Source organism: Cheilinus undulatus, linkage group 2 (assembly GCF_018320785.1).
Source record: "Cheilinus undulatus linkage group 2, ASM1832078v1, whole genome shotgun sequence".
Lineage (NCBI taxonomy): Eukaryota > Metazoa > Chordata > Actinopteri > Labriformes > Labridae > Cheilinus > Cheilinus undulatus.
In genome coordinates this window covers 40,118,360-40,142,977 of record NC_054866.1, presented here as the reverse complement: position 1 = coordinate 40,142,977, position 24,618 = coordinate 40,118,360, and the positions used below count along the sequence as shown (strand labels likewise).

Sequence of the window (24,618 nt, the reverse complement as noted above, 5' to 3'; positions counted from 1 at the left end):
AAAGCAAAGAAATGTCAAGTTCTATTCCTGCACATTAACAAACACATGTACACACAAATTTGCTGTTTAAAGTCACATATTATTGCCTCATCATGAAACTTAATTACACATAAATATACACACACTTAAAGCTAGTTTATTCAGTGCCTTGCTCGACCCAAAAGAAGAAGAGACAAGCCAGGGCAGAAATAGCTGAGCTCTGAGTGAAAAGCAAGAATTCCTGCACAGTAATCCCCAGTTTTGCAACATTTGATATGGCGCCCCTATCTCACTTCCTGTGCCTTTCAGTGCTCACAGAGAAAGACGGGGCGATGCATTACATACAGACTTTATGTCCTGCTGATAGAAGCCTCTCTCCGCATGAAGCTCAGGTGTCGTGTCCTCCATACTTCCTCCGTCTGCCTGGCCTCCTCTCAAAGCCCCGCACTGAGGGAGTATCGCAGAATACGGACTTTAACACATGACCCACTGACTTCCATTAAAGGGTTTACTGCTCTAAATAAACCCAGATTTGCTGTGTTATGCCTCCAAAAACTTAAGTTCTTATAAATGTCTCCCTGTTGCATGTATCGTATTAAAGCCGCAGCTCTGAATAGCTATAGCAGCCCTGGTTGCTGAGGCTGCGCCAAAACATTTGGTCTATTTGTGTTCAGCCTGCCTCATTTCTGGACTGAGACTTCACTGAGTCATACTTAGTGGCCATATAACCTTTTTCTGTTGCTATATGGAGTTTTGCACTGAAGGATGATGTATCATAGTGAGAGGTTTGTCATCTCTTTCAGCATATTGTGTTGTGTGCATAAAAGAGTGCAGACAGAAGATGTAAACAGAGATGCCTTATAGATCTGTGGGTGCTGCTGTGCTCTAACCTTTAAACTTGCTAAATAAGAGAGTGATATTTCAGCGAATGTTAGAGCGCATGTAGTAATGTGTTTTTGAGTTATGAGTGTGCTGTACTCTGCTGTGTGTGGGTGTGTTTGTGTCCGTCACCGTATTGTACAGAAATGATCATGTCAGTGTGTGCCTATGTGGGTGTTATTGCGGAGGATAGCGCCGAGCAGAGCACAGCTTAATATCTATGTTTGACATAGAGGCCCATTAATAAGGGGCCTGATCCGAGCCCAGTGACAGGTCTGCTGACAGAGGAGGATCATGGGGAAGAATCATACCCTGCTGAGGGAGCCTGGGCCGCAGGTAGACCCATTCCGCCTTCCCCAGGTGTCATTACGGATGCTGGGGAGGGAGCACAGTAGGGAGGGCTGCTACTGACATCTACATTAATCACCCCTTCGCACATCACCCTCCCATTGCTCCCCCCCACCCCCCCACCCAAGCTCCTAATCATCCCCATGCAGAGACCCAAACCCAGTAAGGGGATACTCAGCCATGAAAGATCTCCAGCTAAGAGCTCCCCAAATACCACTCTGATCTGATCATGAGTGATGCTGCTACCTGAACCTCTGACCCAGCTCACAATTAAAAACACTTTCCTCTTTCTCCCTACAGACACATACATGCAGGCAGATTCAGCATTTCAGAAATGACACATTTTGTCACTGTCTGCCTTTGATTCATAGTTTGCATTTGAATTGCACCCTGGTTTTGTGCAATTAAGATACAGAAAATGCCTCTGCTGGAATGTGCATCCAAACCCCCAGAGTGTATTACTGCTGCTGCTGCTGCTGCTGCTGCTGCTGCTGCTGCTGCTGTTCACACTCCTGGTTGTCTTGTGGATATCACACTTCCCACTGTTGGACCCCCTATTGATCCTCAGCTGCGCTTTTATCTACAACAGTGTACCACATGATGTTCTCATTTCTTCTCTATCAACTAAACCAGTAAACCTCCTTATGCACTTAAGGGAAAATCAGAAGATGCAGCACTTATGATCTTCAAAGATACAGTGTGTAATATTTAGTAGCATTTAGCAGAGCAAACTTGGTGAAACAAAATGGAACAAAAATATTTATAAGTATGTTTCAATTAGTGTTGAATCACCAGAAATATATATATATTAATATAAAAATATATACACAGTATAAGCCTTTTTTTTCCACACATAAGGAGGCTCTGCCATCTCGTGTAACAGTTCAACTGGGCATATATTGTGCGATTTTCAATCCAACACTACTATAGTCATGCCAGCTCACTCTGTATGACTGAATTGGTTATCATACATGACCACCCTGCACAATTTGTGTGCATACGCTACATGAATGAAGTCGAGATGGACTGTGACAAATGTCATTGGACGAGGGTTGAAGTCAGATCTGTCGTCATATTTTAATACTTCAAATCGCTGGCAATCCCCACACACATAGACAGCATCACAAGCAAACACAGCTAGCAGATAAATAATAAATATTCCATGTCAGCTGGAGGTCTGCAGGTGGGCCTATTTCCTGCTTGTTTATTTCCTTTATGGTAGTCCAGAAAGGAAAATCAAATAAGCATTCTGCTGTTTTAATGATATTTTATAGTGGCAGTTTTACAAAGAAAAAACACGCCTCAGTTAGGGATCCTGCTTATGGTTCTGCTCTCACATTTACAATAAGTTGACCAAAATATCAAAAATGCCAGAAATCCATTCAACCAGTCTGGACAGTTATCGGGTGGACAAATTTCACACTGAAAGTCAACTTGACTTCCAAGTGAGTCTTGCAACTCAAAATGTATTCCTGTATGCTGACTCTAGATGCTTTTAAAGTTCCATTGGTTACCAGAAATTAGGGTTGCAATCTTGAAATTGGCTGTTAAATTTCGCTGATATTTCAAGTAGGGCTGTTAAACATTTAAAGTTTCTATCCTTATATAGACATCACATAATCGCATAATTACTGTAGTTAATTGCAATTAATCTCTCCACTTTAAGATTCCATTAATCTGCAATTAACAGCTGTTTTTGTTTCATTTTCGATTTTTGTACTGCCCTAAATTGAGTGTAAAGCATAGCTATTTAACATCATCAACTCAAAACGCCACGTCATCAGCTCTAGACACGCCCTCAAACTAGCTGCTTGGTTGTGGTGGAAAAGCAAAACCCCTTTAGTGCTGGGCTGCCATGCCAAGTCAAACAAAGTAGAGCCAAGCTACTCAATGTAATGGAAAAAAACCCATTTGGGAAGGTCAAAGAATATGACATGATCTTAACCACCATAAAAGGAACTTGTTATGGATTGAAAGGAAAAAGGGAACTATAAAAATGCAAATGTTTGATAGCACAAGGGGCAGATGACTTTTGACTTGTCTCTTTGCCTTTAATGCTTTAAGTATCTTACTTTGTTGGTTTATGTATAAGTACTTAAATAGAACAAATCAACCTTTTCTAACATTTTTGTCTTAAATTCAGACTCTTTGGGAATCAACTTGACCCACTGACGTCACCTCACTCTAAAACTAGACGAGGATTGATGTGGGTCAGACAGAACAGCCCCCCTAATGAACGGCTCCACCCAGGATCCATCAATGAGCAGATGTTCTCTAGACAATAACGGGAAATTATCTGATTGATTATTAGTTTTCATTTAATTTAAAACACATAATTGCACAAAAAACATGGCAGTAATTGTGACATGATTAGTTTAGGTTAAAACAAATGATCCATTTCTGTGTCTGCTGGCTAACTTGAATATTCTTTGCAGGCATGGGAGATGTTTTTAATATCCTGGGTTCATCTGTGGTGATGCAGCCGTTCCTGTCCACCACTCATGCTTTTTTGTACCCCCTTGGTGAAGTCACACTTATTTGTTTGCGGTTACACCTCATCTTCATGCTCTCGGCTCTTAAAATGGAAGAACTAATCAGCTGAGGATTCCTTGTTTGTCAGTAATATCATGAATGTCACCATAATAAAAGATCAGTGGGGCTCTTCCAGCAGTCAAATGAAGCAATAGTCTGTATTAAAGCCTCCACGAGTTATCAGTCCATGGCTCAGCCCCGCCATCTAATTTTTTATGTAACATGCCTTGCCCCGAGTAAACACAGCCTCCAGTTTAATTAGAATAAATCCACGTTCAGCTGATATTTAGAAACCTAGGGAATATCACTGCCTCCTCTACAGATACAGTGATTGAAAGTGGGGAATAAAGGCAGGGCTTGTGGGAGAATTACACTCTACTTACTTTTTCATCAATGAAGCCATGCACTCCATTGTTTATGTTTCAAGTGAGCTTTTCTTCTTAGTAAATTACCTTTCTCCAATTCCCTTTTTTCCCCTCTTTTATTTGCCTTGAACCGTCAGCAACACTGATGACACAATAAATTTCTATTTTGGCTCTGCCTTTTGTGTTTGTGTTCTACTGTGTGTGTGTATCTGGTAGAATCTAGGCCTCTATGAACAGAGAAGACATGATTTGCATGCAGCCCACAAACATATTAAAATATGAAGACAAATCACTGTGTCTGGCCAGCTGACAGCACTGCCTGCAGTAGGAGCAAGCAAGTGAACTCACAACATGTCGCAACTCCCAGTAAGGCCTTTATAGGGCACGCTCCAACATGTAACTTGACAAACAAACGGAAGGAGAAAAAAGACTCAGGAGCAGTCAAAGCTGTTATTAAAGGCAATAGATGTGGTTCCCTCTACCAAAGGCTGCCTGTCGTAGTGTTAGCCTCTCTATTTTAATGGGAGAGTATGGTTTTCACAGACACCTTCAGGGCTCATACTGCCAGTTTTGATGGCTTTGTTCTATGCTTGACTTTGATGCAAGTCATGAAGTGGGAAATCTGAGCCTTTTAGGTTGTACTCCTGTGAGTTTTATGTCTGTTCAGGTAAAAACAAAGTCTCAGCTTTAGCTTTCTTATCTCTTTATCTAAGACATATCTTCTTCTCTTGTTAGTTATAAGTTAATTCATTGTTATATACTGAATGTGTGTTTTTTATGTATATGAGAGCTGTTTTTATGAAATTAATTATCATTCAATCTACCTGCAAGTGGTGCTGAAAATGGGCTGTGTAATAAAAACACATGTAAATTGTACAATTTAGCATCACTGTCTGAAGAGTTGGTTTTCTATGAAAACGTAATTAAGGGAAAAAGCCATCCAAACCTACCCTGCCCTGTGAATAAAAGGTGATATTGCCCACTCCCCCCATGTGAAGTAGGTTAGAACATCTTAAAATGCAACCCATCAAGTTGCAATCTAAAGAAATTCAAGAACAGATGAGAAACAAAGTCCCTGACATCTATCAGTCTAGAAAGGGTTACAAAGCCATTTCTAAGGCTTTGGGTCCCGAGTCGGAGCCATTATCCACAAATGGAGAAAACTTGCTGCAGTGACGCTCTTTCCCAGGAGTGGCAAGCCTTCCAAAAGTACTCCAAGAGCCACTGACGACTTATCCAAGAGGTACAAAAGAACCCAAAACAACATCTAAAGAACTTCAGGCCTCACTTGACTCCGTTCAGGTATTTTGTTGTTGGTTTTAAGCCATTCAGAGGTGGACTTGTTTGTGTGTATTGGATCATTGTCCTGTTTAATAATCCAAGAGTTTGAGGTCACAAACTGATGGTTGAACATTCTCCTTCAGGACTTTCTGGTAGAGAGCAGAATTCTTGGTTCCATCAATTTCATCAAGTTGTCCAGGTTCTAAAACAGCAAAGCAGCTCCAGACCACCACATTACCACCACCATGTTTGACTGCATGGATGTCATGTTTGCCCAGTCTCTTTCTAAATGTTGAAACAGGAACGCTGATCTTGACCGAGTCAAGTGAGGACTGCAGGTCTTTAGATGATTTGGGTTCTTTTGTGACCTCTTGGATAAGCAGTCGATGCACTCCTGGAGTAATTTAGGCAGGGGCACTCCTGAGAGGGTTCACGGCTGTTGCAAGTTCTTTCCATTTGTGGATAATGGCTCTCACTGTCATTGGCTGGAGTCCCAAAGCCTTAGAAATGGCTTTGTGTAGCCCCTTCCAGACTGTTAGATGTCAGTGACTTTGTTTCTCATCTGTTCTTGGATTTCTTTTCGCTGTTTGAGCTCTTACATCATTTTGTCGGACAGGTTCTAAATCATTGATGGTAGCATGCTTGGGTGTGGCTAGTGAAACTGAACTCAGCTTTTGAAAAAAAAAAGGGGTTAATCACAGTTAATTCACAATTTATCAAGGGGGATTACTTTTTCACATAGAGCCAGGCAGGGTTGGATAACTTTTCCCCCTTAATAAATGAAATAAAAATGAAATTTAAAAACTGCATTTTGTATTTACTTAGATTATCTTTTGTAACACTAAAATATGTTTGATGGGCTGAAACATTTAAGTGTAACTATGAAAAAACCTGAGAAATCAGGAGGGGGGCAAAATACTTCCTCACAGCATTTTGAGTTAATTTATACAGAACATATGTTTTAATTCTGTATATTGGGTGGGTTTTTTTGTAGAATTACCGTACATACTGCCTGTAAGTGTTGCTAAAAATGAGCCCTATAATATGAAACCATATGCCGACAGTACAATCTACCATCACTGTCTGAAGAGGTAGCTTTCTGATGTAATATGTATCTATACTGACTGCTTTTGCTGTTATCCCATATCATGTAGCTGTGGAATAAAAGCTACAGTCACTGTGGCAACATTTGCAGCCTCCCTTTTACGCCACATAATAAGGCATTATTAAAGAGCCTGCATGGTGATAAGACAGCCACTTCCTCTGTCACCAGTAGGGGGAGCTCTCAGCTCACAGCACATTCCCTAATCAACTGATGAGAGCGTATGAAAGAGGTTGCTGGGCAGAAGGGAAGCAGTGCTGACCACATCCACAATCCCCCACCTTCATCCCTGCACCTCAGCATATCTTTGCTCTTCACTGCTGAGTCCAATCACATCCCCAATATGTTTCCATGATTTATATTTAAAAAAAAAAAATCTAGGGATCATGAGTCTGTCTGTGCATACTGTGGCCTACATAACATGCATGTATGCATGTGTGTGTGCGTGTGTGTAATATTGGTATGCAGAGAGGCCTCCTCTCAGCTCATCTGGGTCCAGGGGAGCGCTCAATCAGTCATTGATTTCTGACAGAGATCATATTTACAATTCTGCTTCAATATCTCAATACATTAACATTCATTTACCATTCAGCACCTTTTCTCTAGTCTCCTGAATATGCAGACATGTGAAGGTTATTGATTAGTCATTTCATCAGATTCTCACCATATTTTCTGCTTTAATGTTGTTTTTATCAGATGATTAGGCTTTTCAGTTGAGCTTATCTCATATTACACATGTTGTTTTTTTAAATCAGTTTCCCAATATTTAGTTGAAAACAGTGTGGTTACTTTGTATACTCTTAGCATTTGCCTCTTTTATTTCAATATTGAGATTATGTGGATTGATGCCTGTATAGAGCTTTAAAACAAACCCTGCTGATTGTTGCCTTCATTCTTAAATGTAGAAAAGGGGTCAACTCCTTTTCATTGACATATTTGGACTTAAACCAAAAGCAGTTCTCGACTTTAGTTCCCTCAGTCTCTCTCCCTTCTCCCTGCCGCCCTCCTCTCCTCCACCGATCCGTGCCTCAGTGCAGGGTGTCAGGCTTTGGTGTGCAGGCTGTGCCGGGTGCGCAGAGGTGGTGCGCTCCTAGCGGCAGCGCAGTTCAAACCGTCAAGCACAGAGAGGGAGAGAGAGAGAGGGAAGGAGGATGTCTAACTGACTTGTACTATGACTGTAACGTTACACTTCCAGCGCCTTATCCCTGGACAGGCACATGGGTCTTTTGGGAGCTGGTTCCCGATGTAACAAAACAACTTTTTGGGAATGCTTGAGAGTTTCCGGCTGGTTTCTGTCCAGTGAATCAGCCGAGCCATGTGCTGAAGTGAGGGCGCAGCGCTGAAGACTGGAGAGGAGCCGGAGACGCGTCCCAAGGAGCCGAGGAGAAGTACTGAGACGACTGCGTGTCCTCTCCACTCTGGACTTTAAGTTCTTTTCTCTTTAGCTCTGTTGGCTTCAGCTCTCGTTGTGGGTCATCCTGGAGAAGAGGCACACATTACGGATAAACTCGCGGGGATAACAGCGAGAGTTTGGCTTTAAAGGCTTTGCTGGATATGAGCACCCCGAGCAGCTCCGGGTGACCCGCTGAGTGAAATGGATCCTTTTAGTGTTTGGACAGTGAAACTGGCATTTGTCAGTAAGTAGGACCTCTCTGTAACTCTCACAAACACGGAGCAGACTTGTTTGTTCTTTTGGACATCTTTTCTGCAGTGAAATCGAGGATTTGCGCGCGCGCCGTGGATGTTTAATATGCTAGTATGGGTCCGCTAGCGTTTATCCTTGTTGGTGGATTACTGTATTTTCAAGTTGATGGTAAGTTGTAAAAGTGCTTTGCAAGCACGTTTGTTTGCCCCTTTAATAATAAAATTGAGTTCTGCTTCCCTTAAAAACGGTTCAATTCATTCATAAGCTGGATCTGAAAGAAATGATGACAGTTTCTGGATTTGGACTCTGATTTTTAGAGTGTTGTTTTTTTTGCTAAGTTCTGATCAGCGAAGAAAGGTTACATCTGTAACTTTCCACTTGTTATCAAGGGAGACAATTTTCAAGCTGTGATTCGGATTTATTTTGCATAACAACAACATTTTTGCCACTGATTTTTGCTCATTCATTAAACTTGCAGCAACAGATAAACACGCGTTTGCGGTCTCCCTCAGTGGGTTTGAATGAAGGCAGACATGAGTTGATTCACTCTTTTTCTCAGTGCAACAGACAGAGGAAGCAGCATGCCTGTGTTAATGGTTGGTAAATAAAAATGCATTATAAATGCTTATATTATGATTAAAAGGAGTAGACAAAGATGGGTTTCCCTCTTTCTATCTCCCTGAGACTCAATATAAAGCAAAAATCTGTAAAAATGAATGAATCTGAGGGGTTTTTAACACTGAGCACAGGTTGACTATCAAAAGCATAAGAGGAGGGAGTTTTAGAAATGGGTTTTAAAACCTGATGTGAGAGAAATGAGAGACAGAGAAGTCTCCTCTCAGACCTGTGGAGGGTGAGTGTGCTGCAGGTGTTTGATGTAGTGAACGCCCTGCCTCTGCTCTGTCTGCTCTCTATTGAATGTTATTCCTCTGGTCATTTTTGCTTCAGGATTTCATTGCTGCAGTTGTGCACCATAGAGTAAAGCAGCTTAAATCCAAGCTTGGCCAGTGCCCCAGTTTATTATGCCCATTTGTTTGATTAAACTTTAATAATAATGCAAATGAGATGGATACTGCTTAATTTCTGCAGCCGTCTTCGCCCAATCTCCTGCTGAATGCTCACTCAGCACATATTCTTTCTGCGTTTTTACAAGGCTTCACAGGATTCATTGGCCTACAAGAAAACTGGTTTAATGGAGGAATTAAAACAGTTTCAACTGCAAAGTTAATGTGATGACTCACATCAATCATCCAAATAGGAGGGCTGAGGTGAAGGAAAGGGTGATTGGGATTGGTCCAACCTGTGACTAGAGGAATGATGGGAGGGATTAAGATGTATTGCTTTTAAATGCACAATCCTGATTAGATTGTTGCCTTGAATCGGACACACCTTCCTTTTCACAAGCACGCACTCACAGGCCCAAATACAAAAAAATTAGACTCATAATCATAGAATGTGAAAATAATACACCTGACCAGTCACCCAGTGGGACATCAAATCAGCACTATGCTGTAAGTGATGATTCACGCGTGTGTTTGCTTTGTATTGTTTGCACAGTGGTATGTAAAGCCAGGGTTTTGTTGTGACTGAATGCAAGAGCCTACAAGTCTCCATTTTTCTTTGCTTTCACCTGTCAGCTTCTGCTTTTGTTCTTCACAGCTGCGAGTTTTGGTTGTGCAGCAGTTTGATGTTAGCAAATCAAGCCTCCATTCTGCTGGGATTTGAATATTTTTCTTCCTCTTTCTTCTACCTTTTTTTCTCTGGTGTCTTTTCATTCAGCTCAGCCAAACCCACTGGTTGCTAAGCAGTGGAGGATGGCATTGCTAGCAGTCCACAGGGAGAGGGTGCACCTCTCCCCTGGAGCAGTGGATCTTCCCAATCATTTGCCTGTCACCCTCCCTCCCCCTCTTCTACACTCCCTTGCTCTCCAACTCCATCCCCTGCAAAACTCACCCATCATCCAGCTCTTTTCAGAGGTAATCTGAGGGTCCTTGGAGAGGGAGGAGCTTCCTCAAAGAGTCCACTTAGGCAGACAAAAAGGTCTGGAGTTGTATTCTCTGGGCAGCACAGCCAACAAAGCCAAGCCTTGTGAATGGCGTCAGTCACTGTTTAGTGTTCTGTGATTAATACTGCTTGTGTGTAGGAGAGGGGAGAAAAGGTGAGATGCAGAGACAGAGTGTGTTGGGTGTTGCTGCCTGAGCTCAAAGAGAGGAGGTCATTTTGAGGTCTTGGAGAGAGATTCTGCACATAAATTCGACGTTGCCTCACTTTTTTAAAATACCAGACTGATTGCAGTAGAAGTCATTTCCAGGAATACACCAGCCAGCAGCTGCTTGAATATCTCTTTAAACTCTGCCATGATGCTTTTGAAGCAGGATTAGAACATACTTTGCATAGTGGACATGCATTCCTGACCCCATGCTATTCTGAGGTCTCTTGCATGCTTGTGTCTGATGTAGGAGCTGGTGACATCACATCCATCCTGGGAGACCCGCCGAGAGGTGCTGAAATATCCTCCAACTTAAATCTGTCTGAGAGGCTTTATAGACGACCACTTGAGGTGCTTAGTGGCGTAGACTGTGTACAGCTCTCTGTTCTGCTGCAGGGTTGTGGTTACAGTAACGCTGAGTCAGAGTTTGTGTCAGAAGGAGGGGGGAGAGAAACAAAATGAGTGTGATCAAGGTTAAAAATTGAAAGGAGAATTGTTTAACAACACAATCTTTCAAAGTGGAGATGGTGGAGATGAGGCTGTTCCACCAAGTCACCCTGAAGACGTACAGCTCTGCTGATGGTTGTGATTAAATGAGAGCAGTTTAAAAGTGCTGCCCTGTAATGGAAAGTAAGCCCAGATTAAAATAGTAGAGGTGAATGATGAGGGAGACTGAGGTCATTGTGTAAGAACCATCACAATGTCTTGCCCCAAATGTGATTGTTCTGCCTGAGTTGGCAGCGTTTAGGCAGTGTTATTGTAATTGCGCTTCATTTGCTAGAATGGGGCTGCTGTAATGATGAACCTTCATGTGAGATCTACAGAAAACTCCTCTGTACTGTCTCCCATGGTCTCATCACTGTCAAGTAAGCCAAGTCCCACTGCTTCAAAGCGCACTGCTGTTTGTTCTCTGATTAACATCAAAAAATGAGGGGGGAATAGCAGCAAAGGTGGTGATCACAAGAGGAAGTGAATGAGTTGCGTACAAAGAATGAGGCGAGCACTCCAATGAAAATAAGCGTACCGAGCCTTGAGAGCGTGTGAGTAAAAAGTGTTACATGACCGGTGACGCCGACCTGTCAGCTCCTGTGATGTTTTAAGAGCCAAGACCGGCTACCCTGTGGATCACCTTTCAGCACACATCGCTCCACGCATTCAAGATAGAACAGGATAGACTCTGCATACTTCTTCAAGTCCAGAATCTCTCTTTGTGATCTTTTAAAACTAAAAGCATTCACAGTAGTTTCATATCCAGGGATCATGCTGGTTAATGCCTTACATTTTCATAGTGCAAGTGGGAGAGAAAATGTCAGCATCAGACGATGCACATGGCTGATTTTGCTGTAACACCAGCAGAAAGCAGGGGAGCTAATACCACTTTCCCCTGATTTACCTCCGCTTTATTAAGCATCAGCCAAGCATACCCCTGACATTTACAGAGCAGAAAAAGGCCTCTGATTCCTTCATGCTTTTGCCTGGAGAAATAAAAAGAGGATGTGAGATTGGAGCTGGAAGAGACAGAAGTTAATTCTAACAAGTAGGCGGCAGTAAAGGATAAGAATCTTTCTTTGTGCGATTCCAAACTTCTCCAGACTCGTCTCTTCTCTGTCTCTCTTTCACACACTTACTTACACACACATGCTCACACAAATATCGGCTGCTGGCGTGGTTCATGGGGGTGGAATTCAAACACAGACGCTGTTGTTGTACACCTGTGATGGCTGCATAAAGGGGATGTGTGTGTGGAGTGTAGGATGGGGGAGGAGTGTTATGATGAAACAAGCCTTCTGACTAAGATTTAAAGTAAGCAATCTGGGCCTTCACCTGTCTCACACACCTGTATGTACAGAATACACACCTGTGCCTACCCATCTGGGCCTCAAGGTGCAGATTTAGTCTTTGCTCTGCCTGATATTAACACTCAAACTAAACGGCATATCTCAGATATAGATAAATAAGGGTGTAACAGTTCGTAGAGGTCACAGTTCAGTTTGAGTTCAGTTTGACAGGAAAAAAGTGAGTCCCAGATGCATAAGAAGTGTTTTTATCAGAGAGGGCTATAAGCTGGCAGGTCTTGTGGCTCAACTGGTCTTCCACCAGTCGCTACTGCATCTAACTTTTCTTCTCTGTGTGTTTGAAATAGCTGTTAGCAGCTAGTTACAAGCATTTTCCCTTTGCCAGTTATTGGGGCAGACATTGGACGTTTGGCTGATAATCTGTATCAGCATTTTTTTTCTCTCAGATCTTTGATACTGGGTTTCTTTTCTCTTGGGTGTACCCTGTAGCTGCTTTCACTCTCCACTGACTCACCTTATGTCCCACCCACAACACTATCTGATTGGCTGGACATCACACAAATAATACCAAATTAACACTGAAGCCTTGGTGCTAGGGGGACAGTGACTGTAACGCACTTCCTGTATTCCTGCTGCCACTTCTGAATCTCTGTGCTGGTTTTACTGTTGATAGAGCTATTGATCGCTGCTCTTATTTGATAACTGCACGCCTAGACATACACAAGTTATCATCTAGAAGTCCTACTCTTTAATGGCTGATCTGCTTAGTGTGTTCTTTTTGGCCACAGCTTAGCCTAGCTGTTAGCTTTACTTGTATGTAGTGCTATATCAAGACCACACTATCCCAGACCAAGACATGCCCAAGACAAGAGTGCACCAAGATAAGCCCAAGACTTTTGGGGTTCAAGACCGAGACCCAGAAAAGCAGAGACCAAGACAAAACAAAGACCATATAAATCCAATTTAAAATTCATCACAAGGTTGAACAGATTGAAAGCACTCTCTTTATTTTTAGGTTGCTTTAAAATAAATTTGACAGCAAAGAACAACTCTGCAAGTCTGCAACTCTGTTTTCAAAGCACCACAATGCAAACATTTGCTGTTTGTTTTATAGCTTGGGTTTCTCCTTATTGTCACACGAATGACATCAAAGAATAGCACATCAGTGGTGGTCTTGATGGAAAATCCTGAGTCCAGCCAGTCTGAAACTGAGACAAGATGGAGTAAAAATGCTCTCAATTCCAACACAAGACCAAGACGTTCAAAATATGATTTCAAGACTGAGACTGATCTTGAGTACAGCAACACTGTTTCTATGGACTTTCCCTGCCTCTTCCTCTGCCGCCCTCTCATTCCCAGTTTGCCAAGTGTTTAGCTATTCCTTGTCCTATACCCAACTCAGTACATGTATTAAAGGTGTATATTTCCAGTATTGGAGGTAAGGGTTTCTTGATAACCTGTGGGTGTTGTTAATGGAAAAGCCTAGTTATTGTTTTTTCAGTAATATCACATGTTGTAAATGTAACATCTGAAATAACGGCTCATTTCAAAAGCATATTGCTTCCAAATATCGGTTATCTGTCTCATGGACAGCTCCTGGTGTGGAGGCCATTTCGTTTGTCTTTTATCTCCACTCAGACGTATTCTTCATGTGACTGTGCACATTGAACCGTGATGTTGATGAATACAAATACTCCGACACCTCTAATATCAACCTCTAATGGTTGCATGACAGTGAATGAACCTTTATTGATCAGGTTTGAATTTATAGGCAGTGGTAACACCTCAAACTAGATCTGTTTATGATGGATTACATTTCACAGATGTGAAGATAAATTGTACTTCTTATAAAAAGATACCAAAATGCAGACAAGAAGTCAGGATGGAGTACAGCATTCGCCTGTGATGCCTTAAACTTTGTGTAAGAGACGGCATGTTTGTCTTGTCAGTGTTTGCTGCACTGAAAAGTCTTGTGAACTCTGGGGAACAGTTTAGTTTCTCTTTACACCGTTGCCCTCAGTCTGCCCTCTGGTTGGCTGTCTAACAGCAAACTTCTGAAGAAAGTGAAGGATGTCGCTGTAGAGAACTCAGAAAGTACACAAAATTGTAGATCTTTCAGTGCTTATGGGTTCAAACCCAAATTCACACTGTAAACACACAAAGAAATATTTAAAGGCATTCTAGCAGACACAACGGTGTAGGAGTTTCTTCAACAAGAGGGATAAGTAAGGATAAAGTACATATGTGCTATAAAAAATACATTGACACATACTAGATGAATTTATCATCTTGTTCATGTAACATTTTTAGTCTTCATATGGGATTTAAAGCAAGTTTCCTTATGACTTCATTGATTTTTCGAATCAGTTTAGTTGCCTTTTAATTCAAAGACTAATCAAAACAGTTATACACCTATTCAAAGTCATAGTAAACAACTAAAACAGGCCTAAACAAGCTTTTGAGACATTTTAATGACAAAAAAATCATTAAATATCGCTGTATGTCACTGACTTTTTGTTTAAAATGGACCGATTTATCAATATGTTTTATACAGACATTAGCACATTCCTCCTTGTTTCTTTTTATTCAGGCTCTATCCATCTTCTCTCTTTGTTCTCCATTGTCAAGAGTTTGTTTGACAGTTGTACCTGAGCTGAGTGCCTTGAAGATGAGGTCAGGCCTGCTGATAAAAATGCATGAGCTGTCTCGCAGTGTGAGACGTCTGAAGATGGACAGCCCTAGCATGACACTCGAGCACACATCCGTCACACACAGCAGCAGTCCAGCGCAGCGTTAATGCCGCTCAGAAAGCTGGAGCCAGTGAATAAGTGTCTCGTTCCACTGTCCCCATCCCTGACCTGGTCTGTGGATCACCCAGCCATGACAGCTTGGTGCCTTTACTTCCCTGTAACTAACCAGGGAATCTAACCTTATGAAGTAGATAGACTTTAAACCCTCTAGTATCACCTTTTTTTTTTGTTAGAATTGTAGTAACCTGGAGTTCCTTAAAGGGACTTGACCTCTTTTAGCAGCTTGATGTCTCCCGGCTTCCTTGCATCAGCATTGATGTGTGCAGGCTTTTCTATGAATTGCAGATATTGTATGGTTATTATTATGCCCTGTTACATAAACTGGTAATAAGACGAAGCGCTCACTGACAGTGTATTTCTTAATGACCTTGTTGTGCAGTCAGTGTTTCTTTGTGCTAATATATGCTGTAATATGGTGTGATATGCTAAGTTATTTGTTGATATGCTTAATTTATGTTTAATGATGGTTCGGTTGCAAAAAAATACTGATAAACCAAGCAGCTAGTTTAACATCATGACATTTAATCTGATCACATTGCTATGTACATAATATTTGGTAGGTGACATGGTGAGAGCTGCATGTCAGTGCTGTGGGAATCTGTCCTTGTTGTGTCCCCGCTGCAAAAAAAACATAGCACCACACTGCTTTGCAAACCGATCCACCATGGCCAGCGGTGAGTTGATTTACTGTATATAATGGTTCCTAGTGAGAATGGCTCTGTGGTTGAAGTCTCAGCGTTGAACACGGCGCAAGCCAAGTGTCACAACCACTGCGGCGGGGAGGAAGAAAGCCTTAATCGCATCCTTGAACGTTTGAACTCTCCAGTTTCACTTCCAGGATGGTGATGATTTTTCTGGAGAGCTGCTCACGGGCATTTGTCATTTGGAGGCTTGGTAACACGCAGCCAGTGGTAGAATTATGAAATGTAGTGAGTGTTTGTGTGTGTGAATGTGTTTGTGAGCACCATTAATAACCATCAAAGCCCATTGTTTTTCTACGTTAGCATGGATTTATGGGCCTTAGTAAATTGAACAAGTCCTTCATCCACTTACTGCTGGCACCCTTGACCCTGTCGGCCCTAAGCCAGACCAGATGAGGTGTCCCATGGAATAGAAATTTAATAAATCTCATCTTGACTCGGTAAGCTCTACCTTAAAAACACAAACAGTGCAGTAAAAGGGCCATTAGATTACCCGGCTCAGTTCTCCGAGTCCATCACTTGAACTGGTGTGGATGGTGTGGGGTTATTCCTCATGTTCATGTGTGGGGTTACAGCTGAGTGGAATGGCTGGAGGTGTTGACTGCCCTCATTGACATGCAGGGACACTGTAGAGTGTTCAGCACAGGTCAGCACCTCGAGCACACCTCCAATTATCCACTCATCTCTCAACACAGTGTATCATGGACACCTGAAGGCCTCCTCCTTCACCCTCCCCTCCCCTTTGCCTTCATTTCTAAAGCAATAAAGCACTTATTTGTTTTGCCCTATTCAATCTGCAGGGGCAGCTCAGCAATGCAGGTAAAGAGATTACAATGCTTGAGGGAGAATCAATTGAAACCATTCATTTCATTGCACTTCCACAGTAGGAGCTGTTTAGAGAAGCTCATACTTGAAGGGGGGAGATTGTTGAAGTGAATTTTGTGCTAACTATTCTACACACTGAAGATATTAAACACTAACATAAGCGCTGCTGCTTGCTAATCAAATTTTATAGCACATTTACAGACATTAATGCGACCAGAGAAATGGAGCTGAATGGCTGTAAGATGCTGGGCTGGTTAGTCCCAACATGTAATCCATGTCACATGCTGTGTTTTTCAAAGACCCCCGGTTTATTTTTTGTGTATTTCTGCTTTTGTGACAGTATTCATTAGAGGTACTTTGTATAAAGGTCCTCAAACCACATCACTCACCTTTTCAATTAATAAATCAGTCTTAATTTATACAGTATAGCGCCAATCCCTTAATAATACTATCTCAAGACGTTTTACAGAGAGGGCAGGTCTACACTGTACTGTTTTCATATTTATAAAGCCCTGACATTAATACATCATGAGCTCAGCACTGAACAACATTAGCAAAGTTAAAATATTGTTTCAGGCACTGTTCAGGCACCAACACCATTTTAAAAGCACTGATTTAGCACCAGTATCGGAAAAAATCCAAACAACACCAACTCTGTTAGATGCTGGCACAGAATGTCTAGTCGTTTATATATTGTGATGGTTCTACTAAAGCACCATAATGAAATTCCACAGTCACTGTGTCTTTGTGGTGACATATTGCATCCATAACGTCTCTGACAGTATGCATTGTCAGCTCATTCCCTTTTTGTCACTACCTTCGATGGCCGATCAGGGGAGGAACCACTTAATATGCCATTATTCCAATATACCATTTCCACCTCCAGGTGTTACAAGTTTGATGTCCAGTATAACAGGGATTTTAAGTATTCTGCCCTCTATTTGCTCTCTGTAGGCACAAGTTGACATTAACAGCCATCTTGGTTGTTTACTGAATCACTTATGGGTACAGTCAAGGTATCGATCAGAGCCAGGTCACCTGGAAACGTGTCTCAGCTCGAGGTCGACCAGGCACATCTGCCAAAAAAAAAAACAGATTATAAGTCAGTAGATTTGTCTGGGTCTCAGGCTACTTTTTTACTGGGAAAAGATGTGTGATGTGATTTTCCACAAACTAGTACTACTTTGATATCAAAGCTTTTGATATGCAAAGTGGAGGCATGAAAATGGCGAATGTGGATGGCTCAGAAGGATCTATAGGGATAAAGACAGAGTTAAAAGAGGTGAGGTTGTGCAGCAAGCTACATGCTTGAGTGGCCCTGGCATTGGAAATCATTTAATCTGCATCACACAGTTTAGTGTCCCTAGCAGTGGGCTGACAGTCGCACAGAGCTGGTGCTGTACTCCACACACAAACTCCCCTATATAGGGAGCAAGCAGCGTCAGTCCAACATAAAGAGTCCTAAAAAGTTTTTATGGCTTCTATTTCCTCTTCTTTAGCCTCTTGTTGCCGTCTCAGCTCTTCTGAGACAGAAAAAAAGAGATAACATCACCCATTTTCTGTTCATGGCTACTGATAGCAGAGAGAAGAAGAGAAAAACAAGGTGGTAACTGCTTGAAATGCAAGCTGTGTGAATCAGCCTTTTGCAGCAAAATCAGATATTCTGTTTCCCACAGTAATCTATTTATATATTCCTTCTGCATGGGGGAGAGAGGGCAAATATACAGATGCAGAGTCAATACGACCCCACTACACCACTGCCTGAAATACACTCAGAGTGGAATCCTATCTGATATTTGTTGGAGGCAAGCATGGATGCAGCGAGATGTTGTGAGCAGCTCCTAGAATTACTCCTGTGTTTGCTTTCAGAGTATAGATCTTAGGAGAATGAAAGAGGGGGGCAGTATGCAGAACAGAGAAGTGGAACAGAGCCCACCATATTTGCCTGCTAGCTAGTAACTCCTTCTCAAGCAGAGATGTTGCATCTTCTTTATGAGGATTTTGAGTATTTGAGGCTTGTTTTGCAGCTAGGATGGGGTCCAGGAGAGGTTGTTTTTAGTTCTTTGAAATGGGCTGCACGTCTGGTATTGGGGGTGTACTGGTGCTCATGTGCTGTGACGCCACTGACAGCCCCCCGTAAAGAAGATGAATCTTGGGTGCAGAGCAGGCTGCTTGCAAAGAGTCACGACGGGTTAGTGCAAAGGCGAGGACGGCCAGTAACATCATTCTATCGCCACCCCCAGTTTCCCCGTGCCGCTCGCTCAGATTTCCCTTCTGATGACATGACGGATATGACTCTGTCACCCTCACAGCAAGGGCAGGATGTAATAGGACAAGGAGCAAGTGAAGGAGACAGAGAGATATTGGGAGGGAGAGGCTGAGATATACAGAGAGAAGGAGATGGAGTGGAAGGTTGTGAAGAAGTGGGAGGAAGAGGGAGAATACTTTTCAGGATCGACATCATAGATCCAATGCATAATTCATTCTTTCTGAAATTTCTTTGAGGTTTTATTTATTTATTTACTATTTTGGAGGGGATTCTATATTCAGTCATCTTGCTAGATCTCAGCACATCCTGTCTCCACCACCCTTGTATCCAAATTATACTTTTACTGCATCCTGGCTGGGACCTTGGTTTTCATGTTTGATGTTTTATGGAGCCTTGGTGACTGGAACTTTTTGCCTTGGTCCAGGGGTTGCCGTTGGTTACCTGTGATCAGCGCACATGTCTGCTGGCAGAATAACTAATATCTCTTTGGGGAGCCCTTCCTTTTATGCTCTGGCTGAGACTGGTGTGGGTATTGATTTGGTTGGTGGGCTGGGATTTCTCCTGGGAGCTAATAGAAATAATTACAAAAAGATCATCAAAGGCCTGACCTTCTGTTGCACACATGAATAAATATGTGACAAAGATAATAGAAAAGACTGCTTCTATGTGTGTGGTCAGTGCAAACATGAGGGGAAAATGAGCTTTATTATTGCTAAAGTGGTGTTTTTATTCTAGATTTACAGTGCTGTGAAAAAGTATTTGCCTTCTTGCAGATTCCCTTTTTTACATATTTGTCACACTTAAATGTTTTTAAACAAAGTAAGTATGAAATACAGTTTTTAATGATGATTTCATTTATTAAGGGAGAAAGGCCATCTGTACCTACCTGGCCATGGGTGAAAAAGAAATCTCCCCCTTAACATAATAACTGGTTGTGCCACCCTTGACAGCAACAACTGCAAGCGTTTGCGATACTGGCAATGAGTCTTTAACATGGCTATGGAGGAATATTTTCCCTCTTGTGTTGAGCATGAACAGCCTGTTTAAGGTCGTGCCACAGCATCTCAATCCGATTTAACTCTGGACTCTGACTAGGCCACCTCAAAACCTTAACTTTGTTTTCCAAGCCATTCAGAGTTGGACTTGCTGTTGCGTGTTGGACCGTTGTCCTAAAATTCCCCAAAGTCTTGGGGGCCATCAAAATGTATGTTTTTGGAACTGGAGTCAAGCCTTTGTGTTCCAATTGATGGATGCTGCTTTTGCCCAGTCTCTGTCTTATGTTGAATCATGAACACTGACCTTAACTGAGTCAACTGAGGCTTGCAGGTCTTTGGATGTTGTGCTGGATTCTTTTGTGACCTCCTGGATGTGTCATGGATGTGAATTTAAAGTCACTTTGGTAGGCAGGCCTCTCTGGGGAAGGCTCACCACTGTTACAAGTTTTCTCCATTTGTGGATAATGGCTCCTTCCATGACTCACTGAAGACCCAAAGAAAATGGTTATGTAGCCCTTTCTGATCGATGTCAGTGACTTTGTTTCTCATCGTCTGATCATGAATTTCTTTCGATTGTGGCATGATGTGTTGCTTTTTTAGTTTTACTTTAGCCTACTTCATTTTGTTCCATTTAAGGGATTTCAACAGGTCTGTAATCAGGCCTGAGTAAGGCGAGTTAAATTTTCCATGTTTTCCAAAAATTGTGGTTTATCAAAGTCAATTTATGATTTTACGGGGGGGGGGGGGGGGATTTGATATATTACATATAAAAACTGCATTTTGTATGTACTCAGGTTATCTGGTCTAATATTAAAATTTGTTTGATGACCTGAAACATCTAAGTGTGACAATAATGCAAAAAGCAAGAAATCAGGAAAGGGGGCAAATTCTTTTTCTCAGCACTGTAAAATAATCTGAGCCTTTTTTGTTTAGCTGTTTCACTTCCTTTGTCTGTAGTTCTGTGACAAAAATAAGTATGTGAAATGTTTTCCTTGAGATATAAAAAGACAACAAAAGAGACAAAACATGCAGTAATATTCCACTTTTCTTGGAAAGCCACATTGCAAAATTGCATGCGATTTCAGTGAAGCTGACATAAGTTGGGTGAAGGAAAAGGCAGAAAAGCATCAGCTTCTGGTTCAGTAATCCTACTCTGCTTCTATCCTCTGTCTGTGTGCTTGTTTGTTTGTTCTCTGGTTCCCGCTTTCCTCCAGGAGAGGATGACTGCACAGCGGTGGTGAAAAGTAATGGTGGTGTTATTGCAGACAGGGGAAAACACAGCATTTTGATTGGAGCGTGTGCCCTGAGACCCAGTGAAGTGCACTCGCCTCAGCTCAGAGAGCACTTGATTGCACAGCACCAATGATCGCATTAAAAGGGCAACAGAAAGCCCATTTACCGTAAAGAGACTGAGAAAGGGGGCCCAATAGGAAGCTGAAAATTGACTTTCTCTTCTTTTAGGGGCTTTGTCTCTTAGCTGAGCTGTGGGGATATACATAAGCTCTTTGATTTGATCTTCATGGACACCGTCTTAAAGACAAGAGAGTCACAAAGGGCCACAGTAAATAAACAGAACAAACAACTACAAACTTATTACTCTGTGCCTTTAAAAGTTAAACTTTCTCAAACAACAGGCGAGGTTTATCTTTAATTGAGATTAATTTCCCTCTTTTCAAACAAATTCCATGGCATATGGATGTGCTTTTAACCTTTTTTACCTCTACACCTGACTGCCTCCACTCAGGAAGGACACTGACCAGTCACGTCCGGCCCTCCGCGCACCCTGCTCAGCTTTTTCTGGCAGTGAAAGGACAATTGTAGAGGCATCTGCTGTGTTCATTTCCACCGGAAAGAGGAGAGCAGATGGAGACTCAAGGTTTAAGTGATTAGAAGGCAGTAGATTGGAATACAAATTGGATTTAAAGAAATTAGACTGATATAAATCGAAGGGGGTTGCAGCAGTTTAGCACTGTGCATGCACACTAGCCATAGTGGAAAAAGCCTCTACAGGGTCTCTGGATTATGAGGGAAGCAGATGCTCCAATAAGATAAGAATAAATGTGTGTTTGACACTTCATCTGAGGGAGAGGGGGAGCTCCATGTCCTTCCTTTATCTTGCCCCCAATTTATCAATGTCATGGTGTTAATTGCTACTTCATTTATTTAGTCACTTACTGCCAGGATACAAAGTTGCCCTGCTGCCCCTGCGCTGACAAGGAAAACAGGCTGCTCTGTTGTTTACTGGTACCTATAGGAGGAACAAAGACACACTGTAGTGTTATTTTCCCTACCACATCTTCCGTTTTTTTTTCCTTATTCTAATGGAATTAGATGACAAACTCCAGTAGTACATTATCAAGACCCCCTTTATAACAATCCCCTATCTGTGGCCCCACTTAGAGCAAGACACCATGGCTGATCACTAATCAATGACAGGGAAATGGAGGGAATTAGCCCAAATTAGGAAGAAGAGAGGACAGACTACCTTCTGTTCAGGGGTCAATATCCCACCGTCTGATGCCTGATCCCTGTAAAGACAAATGGCGCACACTCACTCAGAGTGTATGTGCATGTGTGTGTTGGAAACAGCACACACCAATTCACCACACTCAGAGTCTTTGAAGTGTATTTTGTGCTGATCAGTGGGTTTCTCACTGTGCCCGTCCTTCTGGAGACTCTTAGGCAGGAAAGATGAGGGTACAGCATATCCCAGTTCCCCCCTGGGAGATTCAAGAATAAGGGATACGCTGTGGAACATGTGCAAATTCAGGCAAACAAAGAGCTGGAACCTCCACTGTTTAGCCTCCATGCCATGTTAAATTTAGCCCTTAAGCACAAAGACCTATGTGGTACACTGCTCTTCTGTGCTGCAGCCATCGTCCTATTACCCAACTGCACCGCCCCGGGGAAGGGCACAGTCATCAACTCAACTCAATCACACACCCACACCTGCAACAACTAATTTTAAGACAAAACAGCCAGGGCACTCAGCTTAATACACAACAGCCTGGTTAACATTTGGCTGCATCAGTTATTGATGTGGTATTGAATTTGGTTCAAAAGAAAGAGGATAAAGAGAAATCCATCAGAAAGTTTGGATTTTTCTGCTCCCCTGTTACTTTGTCTTAAATTGTTTGAAGCTGGATCAAACTCTTTGATCAGTGCATGGTTCCCAGGGCCTCTGCGGTGTAAATGTTTGATAGCGTGTGGCCTAAACCATCTTATCTCAGTGGTAGAGACCCGGTCACAGAAATACAGAGCACTCTGACTTTTGGAGCATTATCTTTGCTGCCAGACTCCCAGCACTCAGCCACTGCACAGCCTAATAGAAAGGAGTGGGCTGAGGTTTTAAGCCACAGGGGATTAGCATTTGACATTAGTCTGGACCTCGCCATTCATATGCACACCACATGTATGCTTCCACAGCAGTGGACTCAGCACTTTGACTGGTTTGTGTCCCACTGAAAGTCAAATATATATTTGTTGGCTTAAAGCAGGCTTCTATTTACTGGTCACCCATGGGTCCAATTACCCAAAAGCCCTTGCAGATAGGGTCCAGAAGAGCAGATGGCTGTTCTTTGACCAGTCTGAAATTTTGAATAAAGGATAAAATTTAAGTTTGCATGTGTCCAACCAAAGATAAGCTTCTGCTAACTACTTTTGGTCATACACCTGTTTTGTTCTACTTTTGCATGTCTTGATATCAGTGGCAAAAATAAAAAGAGCCATTCAAACACAGAGTATTGTAACTAATTAAAAGTGTCTTTGCTGGCCCCTTTTGCTTAATTCCATCTCTTCTTCTTCCTTCAGGATCCCGTCTGCGCCAGGAGGACTCCCCACCCCGGATTGTTGAGCACCCCTCTGACCTGATCGTCTCCAAAGGGGAACCCGCCACCCTCAACTGTAAAGCAGAGGGGCGGCCGACCCCGACAGTGGAGTGGTACAAGGACGGAGAGCGGGTGGAAACGGACAAAGATGACCCACGATCTCACCGGATGCTGCTGCCCAGCGGCTCCCTCTTCTTTCTACGCATTGTTCATGGACGACGGAGCAAACCAGACGAGGGAGCTTACGTCTGTGTGGCCCGGAACTACCTGGGAGAAGCTGTGAGCCGTAACGCATCTTTGGAAGTAGCATGTGAGTCAACTCAAGCTGTCTTTTTTTAATTTAGTTGCTCAGAAGGGAAAGACTGGATTCACATTATGCATCAGAAAGTACAGGGGTAAAATTTCCTTTAAACAACAACTACATCATCTAGTTTTACATTTTATATATAATGGAAAATTGTCTTGTCTGTGGCGTATGATGGTAAACATGCTGTTTAATTTGAGAGCTCTAATCACTCTATATTAAGGGCTGATTTCGTATTATTTCTACAGTTCTTCATTTGCACAATGGAAATAATTTCCTGTATGTCTACCTCTGTGACGGTCTCACAAACATACATACACCTTGTTTGGTGGGCTTATGAGTTATTCACTCAAGGACTCAAGGATACATTTGCATTCATAATGAGAGGAATCTTATCGGAGTTGTTTGCAGACCTTGCAGCTAAAAATTAGACTGTGCAAGACACCAGTGATGGCATGGTGTACATGGGTCCCTCACAGGTGGGTAGGGGTTGATCTTTTGGCGCAGATCAAAGTCCTGATGGACATCTGACACAGGCTGACAGGCAGAACCTGAGCTGGGGATCAAATTACCTTTGAAGATGAGTTTTTTCCCCCCAGGAGGATCTGGCCGAGCCTCTCATGGAGTTGCTCCCAGTCACCTCAAGTGGCCTTAGAGGAGCGTAAAGTCTCCTGAAAGTCCTGATTATGTTTTAATGGGTGGTACTCTTAGTTCCGAAGCCCTGTGCTTCAATCAATAACATGAGATTTGG

The 24,618-nt window shown here is 42.4% G+C and overlaps 1 protein-coding gene across 17 annotated transcripts in view; it reads left to right on the top strand.

The window, feature by feature from the left end:
- Window positions 1-24,618, top strand: part of robo2 (roundabout, axon guidance receptor, homolog 2 (Drosophila)) — a 438,879-nt gene that overhangs the window by 231,398 nt on the left and 182,863 nt on the right. For 16 of the 17 annotated variants that reach the window (XM_041802876.1, XM_041802995.1, XM_041802980.1 and 13 more), the window contains one exon: window positions 23,547-23,873. In XM_041802876.1, coding sequence (XP_041658810.1) covers window positions 23,547-23,873 — 327 coding nt within the window. Of the gene's footprint in view, window positions 1-7,534; window positions 8,300-23,546; window positions 23,874-24,618 lie in introns of those variants that run through there. The other variant, XM_041802943.1, reaches the window with a different exon arrangement.